Here is a 17,413-nt window from a genome sequence, read left to right as displayed (position 1 = left end):
ACATACGCACAACAGAAGCCTCCTCTCAAATACTAATTAAGTAATTTCAGTAATTGGCTATTTATTAAATGCCGAATTTAACTTCTTACCCTATTTCTGTACATTGCAGTTTATTTACTGATATTGAGTAGTCTGGATTTCCTAGTTATTTTTTGTCACTGTCATTCATTATAAATAAATGCACTCTCTGTACCAAGTGCTTCTCACTTGACAGCAGAAGCACCGCATAGTAGGATAACAGATGATGTATAGGGTGAGTACATGATTATCTCTTCCTCTAAACTGGAGGTTGGCATTAAGGGAACTATCTAAGGACCCACTAAGTGTACTTGCCAAGTAATTTAATTTCATGGTACGTGGTCCCAAGTCCCTGAAGATCTAGAATAGCGGGACTGGATAATTCAATTACATAATATTGCAGGTTTCATTTGGATTCATTCTTTCAAAGCAATGAATTCTTTTTCTCTGCTGTAAAAGTCTGAAGTCTTGGAAAACTGGGTTGTAAGCTTAACGCATGCATGGGTGCAGTCACGGGGAAAGTTTGGTTTCCAACCTGTTTTTAAAGACTGAAGATGCTTGAGGAGTCTGAGAAAGTACATGGGATCTAATCGGCCCCTCTCTGAGCTGAGAGGATGGACTGTTTCTTCTTATACTAAAGCTCACACAGAAAATAAAGAGGGGGGCATGGAAACCTTCGCCACGATTTTGTCAGGGGATTCATGGTCTCCTGGATTTAGCTCCAGAATTTAGACTTAAACCTTGCATGTCCCTGGAAGCTGGCAATAGCTGAGACTTGTGCCGATAGCCAAAGCAGCCCTCCCTAGCGGCAGCTGTCCCATGTCCTCCCTTTAAGGGACCGTGACGATCTCCACCAGGCTGGAATGGGAAACAATGGCGCACCTCTGCAAGGAGCCTGAGCTAGCAGGGTGTGCTGCTGAGACAGAAGGCGGTTCAGTGGCAAGTGCTCTGCTCCTGACTGCTACCAGTCCAACTCCCCCATTAAAAAAAAAAAACAAACCACAAAACAAAAAAACAAAACAAAACAAAAAACCCCACAACTGTAAAGACCGTGATGCAATCCCTGAAACAACGTATGCTCGCCTGTACGGAGTGATGCAGCAGGAAATTTGCTCATGCTTTCAGTGCTTGCTTTTCAGTGTTCCTTTGTGCTCCACTATCCTGCTGTGATCTGCTCCACATTTCTGTTCCAAGCTTTACTTCCCTGGCCACATCCGGGGCCTCATACAATCACCTCTGCTCATGGCCAGCCAGAACGGCCTCGTGAGTGTTGCTGACTTGGTACCCGCTCTCTCTCCTTTCAGATATTGAGACCGCCAGTGACATTGCCCTGTACTCCGGCCTGGGAGCAGCAGTCATTGCTGTGGCTGTGCTGGTGGTTGGCGTCACCCTTTACAGACGGAGTCAGAGTGAGTACGGCGTCGATGTGATTGATTCATCTGCACTGACAGGAGGCTTCCAGACATTTAATTTTAAAACAGTCAGACAAGGTTAGTGTTGTGATTTCATTTTCTTCTCTCCAGAGCTCCTACTGCCCAGAGATACTGAGCCCCTGCTCTGCCTGGTGGTGGGAAGGCATCGCAGCTTATTGCTGAGCAGATGCGTTGGCAGCCAGGGAAGGGGCAGCCGCAGCGCACGGAGCACGATCTGGTGGTTAGAGCTGTCTCGTACTGTCTCTGCTACTGATCTCTCACGGCAACTTGGACAAACACATAATCTTTCCTGACCACACTCTAAGTGCTTTAGAAATACTGTCACTAGCTTCTTCCACGCTGACGTTTGTGACTTAGAAAAAGCTCAACCAAATCCAAAGAAACCCAGAGCGCATGCCTGTAGTTCCTTCCTATTCAGTTACAGATCTCGTATTTTCTTTGCTGCAGTAAAAGTGATTAGTTTTTAACTGTTAATTTGACAAACACAACTTTTAAGTATTTTTATAAGCTGCTGTTAGCGTGCAAACACCTGCATTCTGAGGTCTGTGGGAAATAAATGTGTGTAAATGTGTATTGATTTAAAAAAAAAAAAAAACAAACCCAAACTTCAAAAAGTCACAATACAATAAAATATGGAAGAAATAATTACTTTTAATAAAAGCAGCACTCAGATGTTTTCTGGAATATTATTTCCTTTGGTCAGAAAGGTGGGGAGGGATACAAATGTTGATTACCTTTAAATGATACGTCTCTTTAATCCTGTACTGACATTCTAACATAGAGACCTGCCTTACTGTGAGTGGATGGGTGTGTTGGTGGAGTGTGGAAGTATCCCCGTGTCTCTTCTCTCTTCAGAGAAGTAAAATATGTTGCAGAGTTTGTTTTGTGCAAGTTTTTTTTTGTTGTTGTTTTGACAGTGACTTTATTTTCTGGGAGACGTTCCTTGCCAGGCATAAATTGCAAGAAATTGGAAAAAGGGCTTGGTAGACAAGGATGTTCGAAGGATGTTTACTCATTCATTTAAAAATCTTAGCCTTCTATCAGAGTCATGTAATTCTCAATGGCTGCCTCAAATAGCAACTTTTTCCTTTGCTGTTCAGTTTGCCTTGAAAGTCTTGTTTTGAGTCTGGAGAATTGTTTGTGTGACTTAATGGTTCAAAAACGTTAGTTCTGGATGCTCTGAAAATGCCTGAGCAGGCTAACTTCTCTCATGCCAGGATGCTGTTAGCTCAGTTTCACTCACTTTGGGTTCTCTGTCTGTGGGTTTTCTAAGTAAAAGCATTTGTAAACAAAACAATTCAGCTGAAAAAAGGCCATTTCTCTGTTCAGTTTGCTGAGAAAAGAGAGCACAATCCTGACATATGAACAACGGATTAGTGTGACCCAAATTTTGTTCTTCAGAGAAGTATATTTATAATGTTAGCAACCCAGCCTGCAGTCCCTTATAGTGATCAGATTTTCAAGGATACAGCACAGATAATTTCCAGAAAATTAGTTACTTCAGAAAGCTTTTATTTACTAAGAACCAAACAAACAAAACTAACACCACCAAAAAAAAAAAAACAACCACAAAAACAAACAAAAAAAAGGTCAAACCAGCTAAAGGATTCAGGCCCTAAATCTGATATCCATTCCTTTGGTTTTTTTAGAGTGTTTTCTGAGCTAAAATGCTCCAAAATGGATAATTTTTCCTACATTATTCTTGTCCCACTTTCTTTTCAAGCCGGTTTCCCTCAGGCACAAAGCTATCATTTTGTGTAAGCTCAAGGAAAGTCTGCAGGAAGACATGTATTCACCCAATGGGTTTTAATGTTAAAAAAAAAAAAAAAAAAAAAAAAAAAAAAAGGCATACACACAAACCTGAGTCCAAAACAAAAAGCAAGTTCCTTCCTGGATTCATGCACTCTGGAGTTGCCTGAAGTGTGAAAACATAGTGATCAAGTACCCGTTAGTTCTACAGCATCATTTCATCCGGTTTTTCAACATTGCCTTCTGTGATTTTGAGCCCTGAGCTATCAGGAAGAGCAAGTCATAAAGAAGACGGTGCAGAGGTCAGAAAGAGATTTCTGATTTAACATCTCGGTGCCGTAACTGACGCCCTGATCTGCTTCGTTCTGCCAGGTAACTCCCTGCTTTTGAACTCCTCCATGCAGCCTGACCTGACCGTGAGCAGAACGTACAGCGGGCCCATCTGCCTGCAGGATCCCATGGACAAGGAGCTGATGACAGAGTCTTCACTGTTCAACCCACTGTCAGACATCAAAGTCAAAGTTCAGAGTTCATTCATGGTGTCCCTAGGGGTGACAGAGAGGGCTGAGTATCATGGAAAGGCGCATTCTGGAACTTTTCCTCATGGGAATAATAGAGCTTTTGGTACAATACAGGCTAGAAACAAGGCGACGTATATTCAGAACCTGTCTTCTATTTCAACAACAAGTGAGCTGAAGACAACTGCCATTTTTGGACACCTGGGTGGCCGTTTAGTGGTTCCAAACACAGGTGGGTAGATCCTTTTTCATTAAAAGCATATAAAATAATTCTAGATTAAACTTATCTTTTCTGATGTAGTGTTCTATAAGTTTAAAAAAAAGGGGGGGGGGGGGGGGGAGAAAAAATAGGTCTCCCTTAATACAAATTTTGGGAAGTAGAGCATGTTGCCCACACAGGAGATGACTGATCAGAAGAAAGCTTGGGATGAGTCGTGAAGAGGCATTATGCCTATTTGAACTGTTATAAATTGCTGCCTCTCTTGATGTCTTCAGCATGAAAGTCATATTAATCAAAGCTTTTGCTTACTTGGATCCTGATCCAAAAGAAGGGCTCCCCAGGAAGGAGGTTGATATTGGATCAGCATCTTATATAATGGGGTCATATTCAAAGCAGAATCTACGTGCATCAACATCTGACTGCGTTAACATTGTCAGACTTCATTATGTTACTGAAGTCTGCAGCATCTAACAAACAGACGTCTCTGGAGAATAGCTTCCGCTCTCCGTGAAAACTCTGGTGTGGCTCTCATTAGCATTTACTCCTGGCTTTCTGGGTTTCTCTTTCTTTTAGCTTAATAGCTTGACAGATTTCCATAGTGGGGCACTTCAAAGTCAACTGGCATTTCAAGATTGGGCTATGCACTGAAACATCACAGCAGAGAAGCTCAATTTGCATTCTGTAAGAAGTAGAGTTTGTTTTGTGACTTCAGAGTTTCGGGAGAGATATTTTAGACTTAAGAAATTGTTTGTTAAATTAGCCAAAAACATACGGCATGAAATTAGAATCAAATAAAAGATGTTAAAATCATAGTCCTGCAGGATATTGCACTACATTACTGTGTTCATATCATGCTAAATAAAATTCCTGATGTTGGATACTTTTGCTGGGAGCCTTAACTAAGCAGCTGATGTTACCTTTTGTTTCCGTACATTATTCCTTTTTGTGCAAGTGGTGAAGTAGACAAAGAAGTCTGCCTGTACCCAAGGACGAAGAGAAGCCTTCAGTAACATCTCGACTATGAATCCAGTGTCATTTAGGGACACAAAAGAATGGGAAGTAACCGCTTAAGAGCTCTGTTGGAGCAAGAAGTTTTTAGGCTTATGAATCTATAGAACTCCAGGCTCTAAGACAGTTAAATGTTAATAACTATTTGGACCATATTATTAACCTTTTTTCCTTTCATCTGGTAATGTTGTAGTCAGAACCACTATTTCAGAGGAGCGTTCTTTGCTCTAGTAGACGGCCTTTCTGGGTCTTGTAAATCAGAGGCCAGTTGCGCATTGTTCTTGACACCTAGTGCCTTTCCCAAAGGTAAGTTCTGCCTTTGCTCTTTTGTAGGAGTCAGTTTGCTGATACCACATGGAGCAATTCCTGAAGAGAGTTCGTGGGAAATCTACCTTGCCATCACTCAAAAGGAGTCCAGGTGAGGACATAAAACCACACACACATGTGTGCGCGATCTGTGGAACTGCCTCATTTAATGAATTTCTTGCCAACACTGTCTAAAGCATGGAATGTGCAAGAGTCACTCCATCTTCCCTGTTACTGGTTGTGACCACGCTGTTGAGACATGCTCAATCTGTATAAATGACAGCAAAAATGATCTTTGTGTGATGCTTTTGTGAAATCACATGGAATTATTGCATATGCTGTTAAAGGATGGGATACCTCAAGGAGACCGATGTAGAAGTGCTAAATACTGAGTCAATGATTTTATCATTTTTGATTTGCAGACTTATGTCACAAGTGTACTAACAGCACAGGTGCTTTCATTAATTACTTAGAACCTTTGGGTCTATAGACTCTCATAATATGCAGGCAGGAGGTTAAAATGCACTATCCAGGTCATCGCTTTGAATGACCCTATGGTCTGCAAGTACTGAATTGTTGTTACATCATGACAGATGTTTGGTAGCCTAGATGATGTGTGTAAGTGAATGCTCAGGACCATTTCTAAAAATATTTTGTTTTATAAATCTGTTCCCCCAGCTGGATTTGCCAGCACCAGCAGCTGTAAGCAGAAATTAAACTGTACTTTGATCCTTAGGGTATTTTCAACATTGCATCTAGTGGGGCAGGAAGGTGATGTTTGAAATACTGGTGGTCTTCCATAAATAGACAAGTTAATATTCACTGATGTTCGCAAGGTTTCAGCTCTGTCATATTTATTTCTAAGACAAGAAGGAAAAAAGAAACAAAGAGAAGAACTATGGTTTGGCAAATGGAGGTCATAGGGGTGGCTTTTTATATGTTGGTGCATTATGTATGTTGCAAATGTCTGTCGTACAAAAGAATCCTAGCTCATTTCTAGATGCTTTTAAAACTTTCAAAAATGTTCTGTTAGATGCAGGGCACTAAATCCTGTTGCCAGCTGCACAAGTGGGTATTGTCATCGGTTCCACTGTAATCACTTCAGGCTGCCTTCATTCTGCATGGGAAAGACAATGGGATTTGGCTCAAAGTCACTTGCTTTAGAGTGGATCTTCCCCTTTATTTTTAAGACTAAACGTGGCCAGAGAAAGAGATGAGTTTAGTAGATTTTGATAGCTGTTTCCATAAAAAGACTTCCTAGTGGCTTTAATTTTCAGACAACATGGATTCTGAAGAACCACAGTGCTCTGCGCTCCCTGCGTCTTTGAGCCTGACAGACCACCCAGCAGCAGAGCCCAGGCTCGGCTCTCTGTGCCTGCTTGGTTCATTCGCTTTCAGCTGCAAACTGATCAAACCCTACAAGAGAGTAGAATTAAAAAAGTGGTATGTAATTGAGTATAATCCAGCAAATTAAGAGAGCGTGTTCAGGCTGAGCATAGCATGCTCAGTGGACTAATACCTGGATTCAGAGGGAACGTAAAGCTTATGAAATGCTAGACATAGTCTTGAACCATCAAGGTTGGTTGAACATACTCTTCATTTTTAGACCTATGGTTGCTTTTTTTTCCCTAAGACAATTTTTTTTTTTTTGGTGGTGTTTTTTTTTCATGAGGTGAAAGCATGTGTTATTTAGTTTCATATGTAAGTTTACTCTAAAGTGAAGACTTTAGAGAACTATTGCATTTGGTTCTTGGCAAGTTCCCTGTGAATTTGAGGGACTTGAGAGATACTCAGGTTGCACTACTCTCTTAAGAGGCGAGGTGAAAAGGACTAGAAGAGCTTGGGGTGAAAAGTGCAACCTTTTGTTGACTGAATCATGCGTCTAGTTGCCGGACTGAGATGCAGGACTGGCCAGCAGTGCCAATACTGGGTCAGGATGCCTCAAGTTGCACATGAAGAACTAAAAGGGATTTGAAGTAACTTCTTAAAACATCTTGTCTGAAATTACAGTAGTAGAAGAACAGGGAAGAAAAACAGAAACGTGATCCCAAGTTACTGTCTAGACACTAAGCAATACTTAAGATACCTCTCGAATTACTACACCTTTTAGTGTTATTAATGACTAGTCGTGCTGTCTGCATCAAACCTCCACCTGCTGTTTTAAGTACTTGTCCCAGTCCCTCTCCCAGCGCAAGCACCTGTGTTCAGACAACACAACAGAACCCCTCTACCAGTCTGGTTTTCCCCCCTTTCCTGCCTGTGTTTTCCAGGAATTTCTGTCCTGCAGGTAAAATAAGGTAAAATACAGGTAAATACACCCTGCCTTTTAGCTTCTCAGTGAGGTATGCTCAGGAAAGCCAGCCACAGTCATTCTGGCTTACGTACTTTGTTCAGGTCTATTCCCTCCCCACGCTGCCCCAGTTTAAGGAACCTTGATGTTGCCTTTTAAATTATAAGTGTCAGCAAACACAGAACATTTAGAAATCTTGTTCTCAGCCTTTAAGTTGCGCCACTAGGCTGTGGTATGGATCACTTAAGACTTTGTTTTCATTACCACTAAGTATACTTCACCTCCTTGACCTGTTGTTTACATTGGGTTTTCATTTTGTGACTAAGTAGAGTCAGTCTAGTGCCTGGACGAGGCTTCTCAGGAATGTACTCACACTGCAGGCAGCAGAAACTGCAATTTACATCTTTTTTACAGCACTGCTCACCTTGGCATCCCTCCCTTTTCTGTGCTAGATAGAGCTCTACTGCAGCAGGTAAGCCTCAAAGACTAAACAAAACTTCTCTACTCACTAAAGGTATGTGAGAATGGTTTTAAAGACAAAAATTATTAAAGGCAGAGTCTGTCCCCTTTGAAACCTATAGGAACATCTCGGTACCTGATCAGCTTCTGAAGCAGGAGGGTGTTGTCTTTAAACTGTCACGTACTACTACTCTTCCACACTTCCGAATGACCACATTTCAGCCATGGACAAATTAATCTCTCTGCTGCCCTTCTCTGGGGGATAAATGACTGCTAAATCTTTTGAGGTTATCAGATGACAAGTGACAGGGATAGTCAAACTTTATTTAATTGAAATAAGCTACTGAAATGCACTCTGCAGTCCCCCTTTTTCAGTTGCCACAAGTCAGTTGGTGCATCTTGTGTGCACGCCTGCAAGTACAAGACCATGTCTTCACCTAGTGAAAAGTTAAACTCGCTGAGAACGTGCTATGTGCAGGTTCTGTAACAGGGCTCGTTAATTCTGTAATGCAGCTTTGTTCCACTGAGGCTTTTCAGTTAAATTTTCTGACCTTTTTTTTCCTTTCTCTAATCTAAATTTCTCTTGAATTAATGTCATCTATTTTGATGTTTGGTCCTTCTGCTGCTCCTAAGTCTGCACGAGGCTGGCAAATTGTAGTTAAGTACACTGACAGAATTTATTGGTCCTACCTTTACTTCCAGATTTAGCTGTGACTCCAACAATGGTTTTGCCAAAAGAAAGTTCTTAAAAAACTTTCCTAGCCTTCTCAAACTACCCTTTCACAATTTACATTCCAAATAGAGATAAATGAATAATCTGTAGTATATACTTTAATTGATTAAGGATAATTTCAGGAGAAGAGCAGTTCACTGATGAAGCCTCATTTCGAGTGCTTGTGAGAGGGACATTTTTCAGAAGTAGTAATCAAGGGCAGGCTGGTACAACTGGAGACGGGAGAGCTGGTTATAGTTCTCCACAGCAGTTATTTCTCTCATCTCCTTCATCTTAAATATACACTCAGCTAAAAGCTCTGTAAAAATTGGTGGTATACCTGAGACATGGAAAGAGGAAAATAACTGTACATCCAGTAAATATTTACTTACAATAACTTACAGCCGAATGATTGCTGGAATTGCCCTTTAAGAACCGAAAGATACAAAGCTGCCTATAAATATTTTTCGAAACTTAAAGTGAAATCTTTTTTTTTTTCTCCTCTGATATCTGCAGTCCTTTGTGAAAACTTCTATATTCCATCCCCATCTGCTGCCACAGGTTTTTGATCATTTTCAATGAAAGATTAAAATATGTAAAAGGAAGGAAGAAAAAAACACCCCAGCTGTTTTATGCGTGAGGGTTCTGCAGAAATGAATTAAAATAGGTTAATTAAAAACAAGCAGCAAATTTTGCCTACTGTTTTCCTTTTTTGTGGGCAGGAGCAGAGGTAGCAAACCCAACTGAAGATTATCACAGGGAGATTTTTCCTTCCTTCCTTCTTTAAAGTGAAATTCTATCAAGTGAGACAAAAGCAAACATCATTTTCCATCAAAACACTTGGATTTTTCTTTACATAGTTGAGACAAGACCGATGTATCCTTTGCCCACCTGAACTGGGTGGAACAAACCAGACCTTCCTGGCGGGGGCCGCGGGCACTGCCGTGCCGGGAGCCCTCCCCTGCGTCGCCCACCGGCCGCCGCGCACTGAGGGTGGCAGAGTGTGGCCGTTCAGCCCCAGTGCCTGGTTTGTACGTGTGTAGGGAAGATGAGAGACGTATCACCCATTAAAAATTAATTTGCTTGAGTTGTAATTTCTGAATGAAACCTTGTCCACGTCGTATGGTGGTCAATGGAATTGAATGTAGTACGGAAGTTAACGAGATCAGTAGGTGCACAGAAGAAGGAAGCCCACTGTTCTTGCAGAGATTTGAACTCGCCGTAAAAGGTACCTTATGGATCTTAAATGCGTGAGACAGAATAAGGATCAAATTGGTCAGATTTAGATTATTTAGGACTAGTGGGTTAGCTGTCACTTCCAATCTTCATTTATCTATTGAGGTGGTTGGTGTAAGATACACATTCAAAGACGCAGAGGAATGGAGATGATACGGGATCTGACAGAGGTACGCTGAATTCCCTGTCACTTTGTAGTGGGGGAAAAAAAAAAAAAAAAAATCCCTGTCTGTGCACTACAGATACTGTGATGAGATTATCAGCTGGTTTTGCTGTAAATTGATACAATCCTCTGTGGAATGAGAAACTCATTTATCCTAAAGAGAAATCAAATTCAGGTTTGAAAATTCTTTAGCGTCTCATGTAACTGAACAGATCAGTGATGGAACTCGTGGTCCCACCAAAAAGACATCAAACCAAAAAGTTTTAGGGACACATATAGGGGCTTCACTGCATAGATCCTCTTCTTGCAGCTAGAATTTCCTAAAGAATCTCTGAAGGACTACTTACAGAGAAAAATAGCTAAGCTCAGCCTTCAAACACCACGTCCATGCTTTGATGCTGGCAGAAAGTACAGCTTATTGATGTTTGTGAAAGAAACAACAAAGCTATTGATTCTAGCCCAAGCAAGAATTAGAGTGAAATGTCTCTTGCCTCCTTGCATAATTCTGACTTCCTACTGAAGCCAGAAAGCCCAAGCAGAGCCCCGCTGGACCAGAGACCGCTGTCTGCTGGTTTCTTCTCTGAACCAGCTGCCTCAGGATGCATCAGTGCGGTTAGTTACAGGCTGCAGGGAAATGCAGCTGGTGAGGGGTTCTGTGCAGTCAGAAATTGTCACTTGGTTACCAGGACAGGGATGTTAAGTTTTGGTACTGTTGGCCGGGAGATCCTCTTGCTAGTTCTGTCCCACCACAAACCAGCCAGAGTCTGTAGGTTACTGTCATGGAAGGACTCCTCACCCCCAGGCCATTGTTCACGTCCCCCCATCTCGAACTCTCCCCACCAAGGAGGCAGGTCAAGTGTATTTCTCCAAGAAAAGCAAAACAGCGTTTCAGCAGATGTGACAGCAGCTCTGCGCAGGTGACAGCACCAAAATACTTCAGGATTCTACTAAAGATGGCACGTCCATTGACAACAGCTGACTCCTGAGCCCCATGTGCTCCTCTTGGAAGAGCCAGCAGAAGGTCTGGTGTGTGGCTGTCATCTTTAAAATGCTAGTGCTGCACAACCACCTGCTGCCAGAATACATGCTTGAAGAGGTTTTAGAAGTGAAAAATAAATAAAAATACATACTGCAATCCAATTAGATTGTTGCGAAAGAGAGAGATGTTTGCCAGCTGTGGCAGAGTAACTGGTCTTACTAGGTCTAGAAATAAGATGAGAACAGCTGGATCAAAATTAATAGAAGCACTGACACCTTCTGCATGACAATTCAGCTTTGAGCTTTCCTTTCTATAGAGGGAGCATAATACTCTATTTAAAAAAATATAAATAGAATTGTAAGAAAGGAAGGTGTTGAAGAGAGACAGGCTGAAAGGTGCCAAATTATGATTCTTATGTGCTGAGCCCTGCAGAGATAATTTCTTCTAAGTCAGCAACACTGGGGACAGTATTTTACCCCCCAAAACTTGCCACTTACTGATGCTCTTCAGGTAAAGGGGGGGAAACCTTGTCGTGTACTTCAGCAGTCAGGGGAGGGTTGATCTACTTCTGTGTTTGGATTTTACACTTTCTAGTCATGTGCTAATGAAGAAGTAGGTGTTCTCGGATGCAGTGAAAGGTTTGATATTCCAGTCCGAGGGCTGATAATCCCATCGTCTAATGCCAGAACCTACTGATGGGGCGGGCAGTACGAGGCATGGGCAAGTATTTGGGATCCTGGGCTCTGGTCCCAATTATGTTACCGATTCACTTTGAAGCAGTAGGCAGATTTGTTGCAGTTCTCTTACATGCCTGTAATGCACGTAAAGCTCTCTAAAATACCCTGTGTGAAAACTGTATCAGAGAAAAAAGGTCGGTCTGCAATTATTCAGAGAGCGCAGTATCCGTGTTGAATGCGGTCTGTATTCCATAAACAAGGTTAACGGAGCTGTAACAGAGGGCATAATCTGCCCTGAAATATCTCTATTTTTCCTGTTTGTCATTTTTTTTTCTGTTTCTCCTTTCTTGCAAACTTTTTCTCTTACGCTTCGCTCTACGTGCTGCTGTCATTTTAACATTATGTTTCAATGACATACCCACTGCAATGCAAGGAAAGATGAGAACAAAGTGATTCTTAATTAAGATGACCATTTAGTCACCTATAGTATAAAAAAAATATTTTTCTTTACATGTGCTGGTATAAACTGTAAGGATTTGGGTCCCTGAACACAGAGAAACCCTCACACTGCATTCTGCCATCAAACATGGGAGTTGTATATTAGTGGTTGGTTAGTATCATACAGAAACTTGTGAATTTAGATTGACTAAACTTTGTAAATTGTGAATGTGCAGCTATATGCTAAATATTTGCAAAAAAATTTTAATTGAGAAGCAATGACTATGAAAATACTGTAAAATAATATTTTCAGAGATTCCAGCTATACGGTCAAAATTAGAGTTGGAAGATTAGAGTGGAAAAATAGGAGAAAAGAAAACTGAGAGGACTGTGAAGACCAGGTCTCATATTACTACTCCCCCCCATTTTCTTTGTCTTTTTGTTTTGTGGGAATTTAGCATAAATGTGAAGGTTCAGTGGTAACTGAACACGTTTGGATGCACAGTACGAAAACCGGAATGTATTTCTGCTGCACACCTAACTTCCAGTGTCCAAGGCCTATACATATTATTCACACACTGGAGTTCTGTGGCGTACACAGAATGTATCCAGATGGTCTTGCCCAGACTTAAAATATTTCATAGTTACATAATCTGAAAAATGAAAGTTTCATAAATGTGTGCATTTACAAGCAATGTGGTATATGAACGTGACAAATAATGTACCTTTATTTTCTGAAGGCAAAATGCTCTCATCTCACAAATGCAACCCACAGCAACAGAATCCATTTCAGCTGGAAACTGCAGGCTCGATGGGTGTATAGTTTAAATATCATGCTGTTCCTCTTTCAAATTGATTTTTTTAAACATGCATTTATTTTGCTGGTTTTACGTCACATTCATGTGTGTAAGTGTCAGTGCAAAGGGGAGGGAAAACCAGAGTTTCAGTGTCTGTGGCAGTCTGAAAGCAGGTATTTTTGCCATCAGAGGATGAACTGCAATGAGAAACCCAGACGCCAGGCAGAGGTGTGTTCGCTGCCAGACAGGTATCACGGTTCATTTAGAGGAGTGGGATGTGCCAGTCCCTGCTGCAGAAGCTTGTAATAAGTCACTGGGAGAGTAAATATTGAAAGGCAAATATTAAATTCTTCTCTGAAAGTCATTGTGTCGAGGGAAGAATGGACACTCAGCATTGTTTCCTCTTCACTTCCTTGCTTCTCTGGTTAATACTCACAGTATCCCAACACAGAATTTTAATGGAGCAGCGCTTTGGGGTGGAATACACGCCTTGGTACCCCCACACCTGCAACGCTAGGGCCTGTGCACAGCAGAAAGTGGCAAGAACATGGAGCATCTGTAGCAGCAGTTGCTGTTGCTTTAGGCCAGGTTGACAGACGCAGAAGCAGCTGCTTTGGCAGCTGACATGAGCAGGGCTTGGAGTGGCACAAGACCTCTCCTGGAGGGACTAGATCCTCCCCAGAGAATTTCCTCAGCGTTCCGGCTTCAGGTACAAATGTCCCTCTAGCAGCAATTTCTGAACTGAAAATGAAGCTCTAAATGCAAGAAACCTCTTTACTAGTACTTTGTAGAGGGCAGAATATTGTGGAGTGAAATTCCTAATGTTTCCTTACAGTGCGGTATTTTTAGAAAAAAAAACAACTAATTCTTGCTCAGCAGCAGTGACCAAATATTTTCTCTTTCTTTTACTGGAAAACTTACAGACCTTTGATTTTGATGGATTTGAGGGGACAGAGCTAGTTATTGATTTGTTTTGCCCTGCAACAGTGGGAATATTAAACACTCGCATTTGGTGATGTTCTTCTTGCCTGTGTTGCCGAATAAATGGCTCAGAACTGCATGCGAGTCTTAATGCCATGTCAGTTATTGCACAGAAAGACTCTTGCTACTTGCAACAAGTGTGAGAGTTCATCTAATTAACTGATTTCAGTTCATTTGGCATTAAATAATTCCCAGAACTCCCATATGTTTGTCCAATATGTTCTACATGGGGAATGAGTCTCTCAAGGCAATTAAATAGCTCCTTTCAGACGGGCTTGTCGTCGGTCACTCACACACGTCCGTGCGCTTCTCCTCCCCATGATGTGTGCAGCCAGCCATCGCACGCAGGAAGGCTGGCAGCGGCTGTGACCAGAGTGACCAGAGCCTATGCTGTTTCTGTGACTGGATTTTATTTTTTTTTTAATTTATTTATTGTAATGAGGGGGGTGGGGTGCCTCCCAGTTGTCTTTCACATCAGCTTTGCTAGGCTGCTACCAGGACTCTCCTACCACTATTGACGTAATTTCTTTTTTTGTCTTGTATATTTGTTTTGTTTCATTCTTGATGCTTGAAAAATTTGAGCTGTTTCTGATGGGATTCATCACCATGGCATATCTAAAGCTCTGGGTTCACATCCTCTAAGACTGTTATGCTGAAAACAAAATAATCTCTACTTGGCTGCCGTTATCGAAGATGAAGTGTCAAGCTTTGTACTGGAGGTAACTTTAGGAAAATCCCTCCACCACCACCTCCCCACCCTCCCCATATTTTATGCATTTGTCAGCAGCAGCCACCTGGCAAAGGACGTGTGTGTTGGGAGAGAGATAGGATAGAAATGCACCGACCAAGTTAAATAACTAAGGTCTGACTCTCTGGAAACGTGCATTTGTTACCCCCTTCCTGCGGCTCCATCGAACAGAGATAAGGCACGGAAGGCACCAGCCTTTGCCAAGGTACAGCAGAGAGGAATCATATGAACTGAACAACTTACTGGAAAATAAATACGTATAGATGTTGGCTTGAGGGTTTCTGATAATCCTGAGACATTTTTCTTTGTATTTGTAAATAACTGAATGGTTTCTTAGATTAACTGGAAGGAGAGGTGATCCGGGTAACTGCTGGAAGGGTTTTAAGGAAATCAAATACCATTTGTAAAGGGTAGCACTGGTTCGTGTTAAGTGACGGTATTTTGTGCAAAACCAGTGTTTTCCTAGCAATGCAAGAGTTGTGAAAAATTGTTATTCATAGGCAGAAGCAGAAGCAAAGCATTTTGTGCTTGAACTGTTTGCTTAGAGTAGTCATTCTGGTATCGCTTCAACAAATCTCCCGTGCCTGAACGCGGCAGTCAGTGCCGCGGCCGAGATGCTTTGCTGCAGCAAGGCGCGTGAGCACCATGTGCTTTGTGCTCTCCACTCTTCCCTCCCCCTCACTGTACCTGCTGTTCAAGAGGAACATGGCAGCTGTAGTAAGAGGCTGTGTTTGTGCTTTGATTTTTTTTATTTTTTTTTTAGCCTAAGAATCCTACAAGCACTTAGAAGCACTGAGGCTTGGGGAGCATTTATTATGACACTTGAAAAAGAAAAAGCAAAAGCAGAATCGGCCTTTTTTTGTTAGCGTCTTGTCTTTTTTTTTTCATTCCAGTCTGCATCTCACAAATACTTGTACATGTAGTCTTTTGTAAGGGATGTCACTGAAGCTGTTGGAACTTTTAAGGTCTTTAGCGAGCATGGTGGTTTTTAACTGCATTTTCTGACCACCTACCATTACAGTTCCACTGAGAATGCTACCCCCAGGTGATCTCGGATAGATGTGCAAAGTCAATTTGCAGGATTGGAATCTGATTGATTTAAGTGTAGGGCTACACATAAGTGTGCCTACATGAGTGCTACATTCACTTAAATGTATTATCCAGGCCAGCTTGGGTGACTTGGAATTTAACAGCATAGCCATGAAGTGCTGGGCTTGGCTTCAGCAGTGCAGGATGGTTTGGTTGTTATCTTGTTGTTAGCTTGTGGCATGGCAGTGGAAGTGTATCCTAATTTAAAAGCAGGGATTTTCCTTTTATTTATATCTCGGTTTTATTTTTGTATCTTCTTATTTGTATCTTGGTTGAGGTTCTTCCCCTTATTTTTATCCTGGAAGCACCATTTGCTTTAATTTTAAGAGTGAACTACATGTTCACTAATTTAGAAGCAAAAAATTGGGATCATATGACCCAGATGAAGGACTACAGTGTAAAAAAACCCTGACACACACACACCCACCCACCCCCCATCCAACAGGGAAGATGTTTCAATTGCTAGTTTTAATGTCGAAGTAGTGAGCCTCATCTGTTTTGTCAGTGGTTCTGCACAGGTATTGTAAGAGGTACAGAAAACACGTGATGTGGGACAGAGTTAAATTTAGGTTTGAATGAAAGAGAAGAAGATTCTTGTCAGATACTTCATCTTTATACCTTAGTAAGCAGTTAATCTAACCAAACACAGGCGATTACATTCAGATTAGATGAATCCCCAGACTTCAATTGTGCTGATGGGATCTCCACTGACTGTAATGGAGCCCACATGCACAGATCTATTTTGCAGATTTCTAAATTTAAGCAAAGAAGTCCTGTCCCTGATGTCTGCTACAAGCTACCTAGCTGGTTCATTCTGCAGAATATAAATGTGTTTTCAAACCAGGGAGATCACACTCAATCTGGAAAAATTTATGAGACTGTGTTTTTAAACCATAATTTGTTTTATCTTCGCTACTGTGAAAATATTGTTCGTGACAGACTTTGAAGGCAGAATTAGATGGTAATACTACCAGCTGGTGCACAAAGCAAAGCTTACTTGCACAGAGTAATTTTAGTGTTGTATTTGATTTAAGTAGATTTCAATGTAAAGAGCAGAATTCTAAACTGACCAACCAACGATGTGAGTAGATGTGGCCTAATAGTTGTTTCATGTCCAGTTACTGCTTCTACATGAAAATAGCACAGTAATTGGCTTGCTTATCCTTTTCTGTAACAGATAAGCGAGGCACTCAGCTTTTAACTAAAATATTTTAAAATTTGCAGTTAAAGTAAGTTTTCACTCCTTGCTAAAAAGAGCCTGACAGCTGTTTTTGTCTCTCCCCTGCACAAAGCCTGCAGCCAGAAGGCACAGATGTTCTTCTAGGACCAGAAGTAACCTGCGGCCCCTCGGATCTGTCGGTCAGTACCCCCTTTGCCTTGACGATACCACACTGCGCAGAAGTCAGTTCAGAGCACTGGAATATTCACTTGAAAAAAAGGACCCAGCAAGGAAAATGGGAGGTACGTTTAGCCTTGCTCCCGCTTGGAAGGTTGTACTAATGATGGAAGCATGATTGCTCTTATTCATGCAGGTGCAGGTCGAAGATTATGTGAGTGATAGAAACAGACATCTTAAAGAAACAATTTTATAA

The 17,413-nt window shown here is 41.5% G+C and overlaps 1 protein-coding gene across 2 annotated transcripts in view; it reads left to right on the top strand.

Moving 5' to 3' along the window:
- UNC5D (unc-5 netrin receptor D) overlaps positions 1 to 17,413 on the top strand; it is a 168,494-nt gene that overhangs the window by 128,675 nt on the left and 22,406 nt on the right. Inside the window, exons 8-11 of one of the 2 annotated variants that reach the window (XM_055820374.1) lie at positions 1,323 to 1,427; positions 3,573 to 3,950; positions 5,280 to 5,364; positions 17,114 to 17,282. In XM_055820374.1, coding sequence (XP_055676349.1) covers positions 1,323 to 1,427; positions 3,573 to 3,950; positions 5,280 to 5,364; positions 17,114 to 17,282 — 737 coding nt within the window. Of the gene's footprint in view, positions 1 to 1,322; positions 1,509 to 3,572; positions 3,951 to 5,279; positions 5,365 to 17,113; positions 17,283 to 17,413 lie in introns of both variants that reach the window. The other variant, XM_055820373.1, reaches the window with a different exon arrangement.

Source organism: Falco peregrinus, chromosome 17 (genome assembly GCF_023634155.1).
Source record: "Falco peregrinus isolate bFalPer1 chromosome 17, bFalPer1.pri, whole genome shotgun sequence".
NCBI lineage: Eukaryota > Metazoa > Chordata > Aves > Falconiformes > Falconidae > Falco > Falco peregrinus.
The sequence above is the reverse complement of the archived record's forward strand: the minus strand, read 5'-3'. Positions and strand labels throughout refer to the sequence as shown.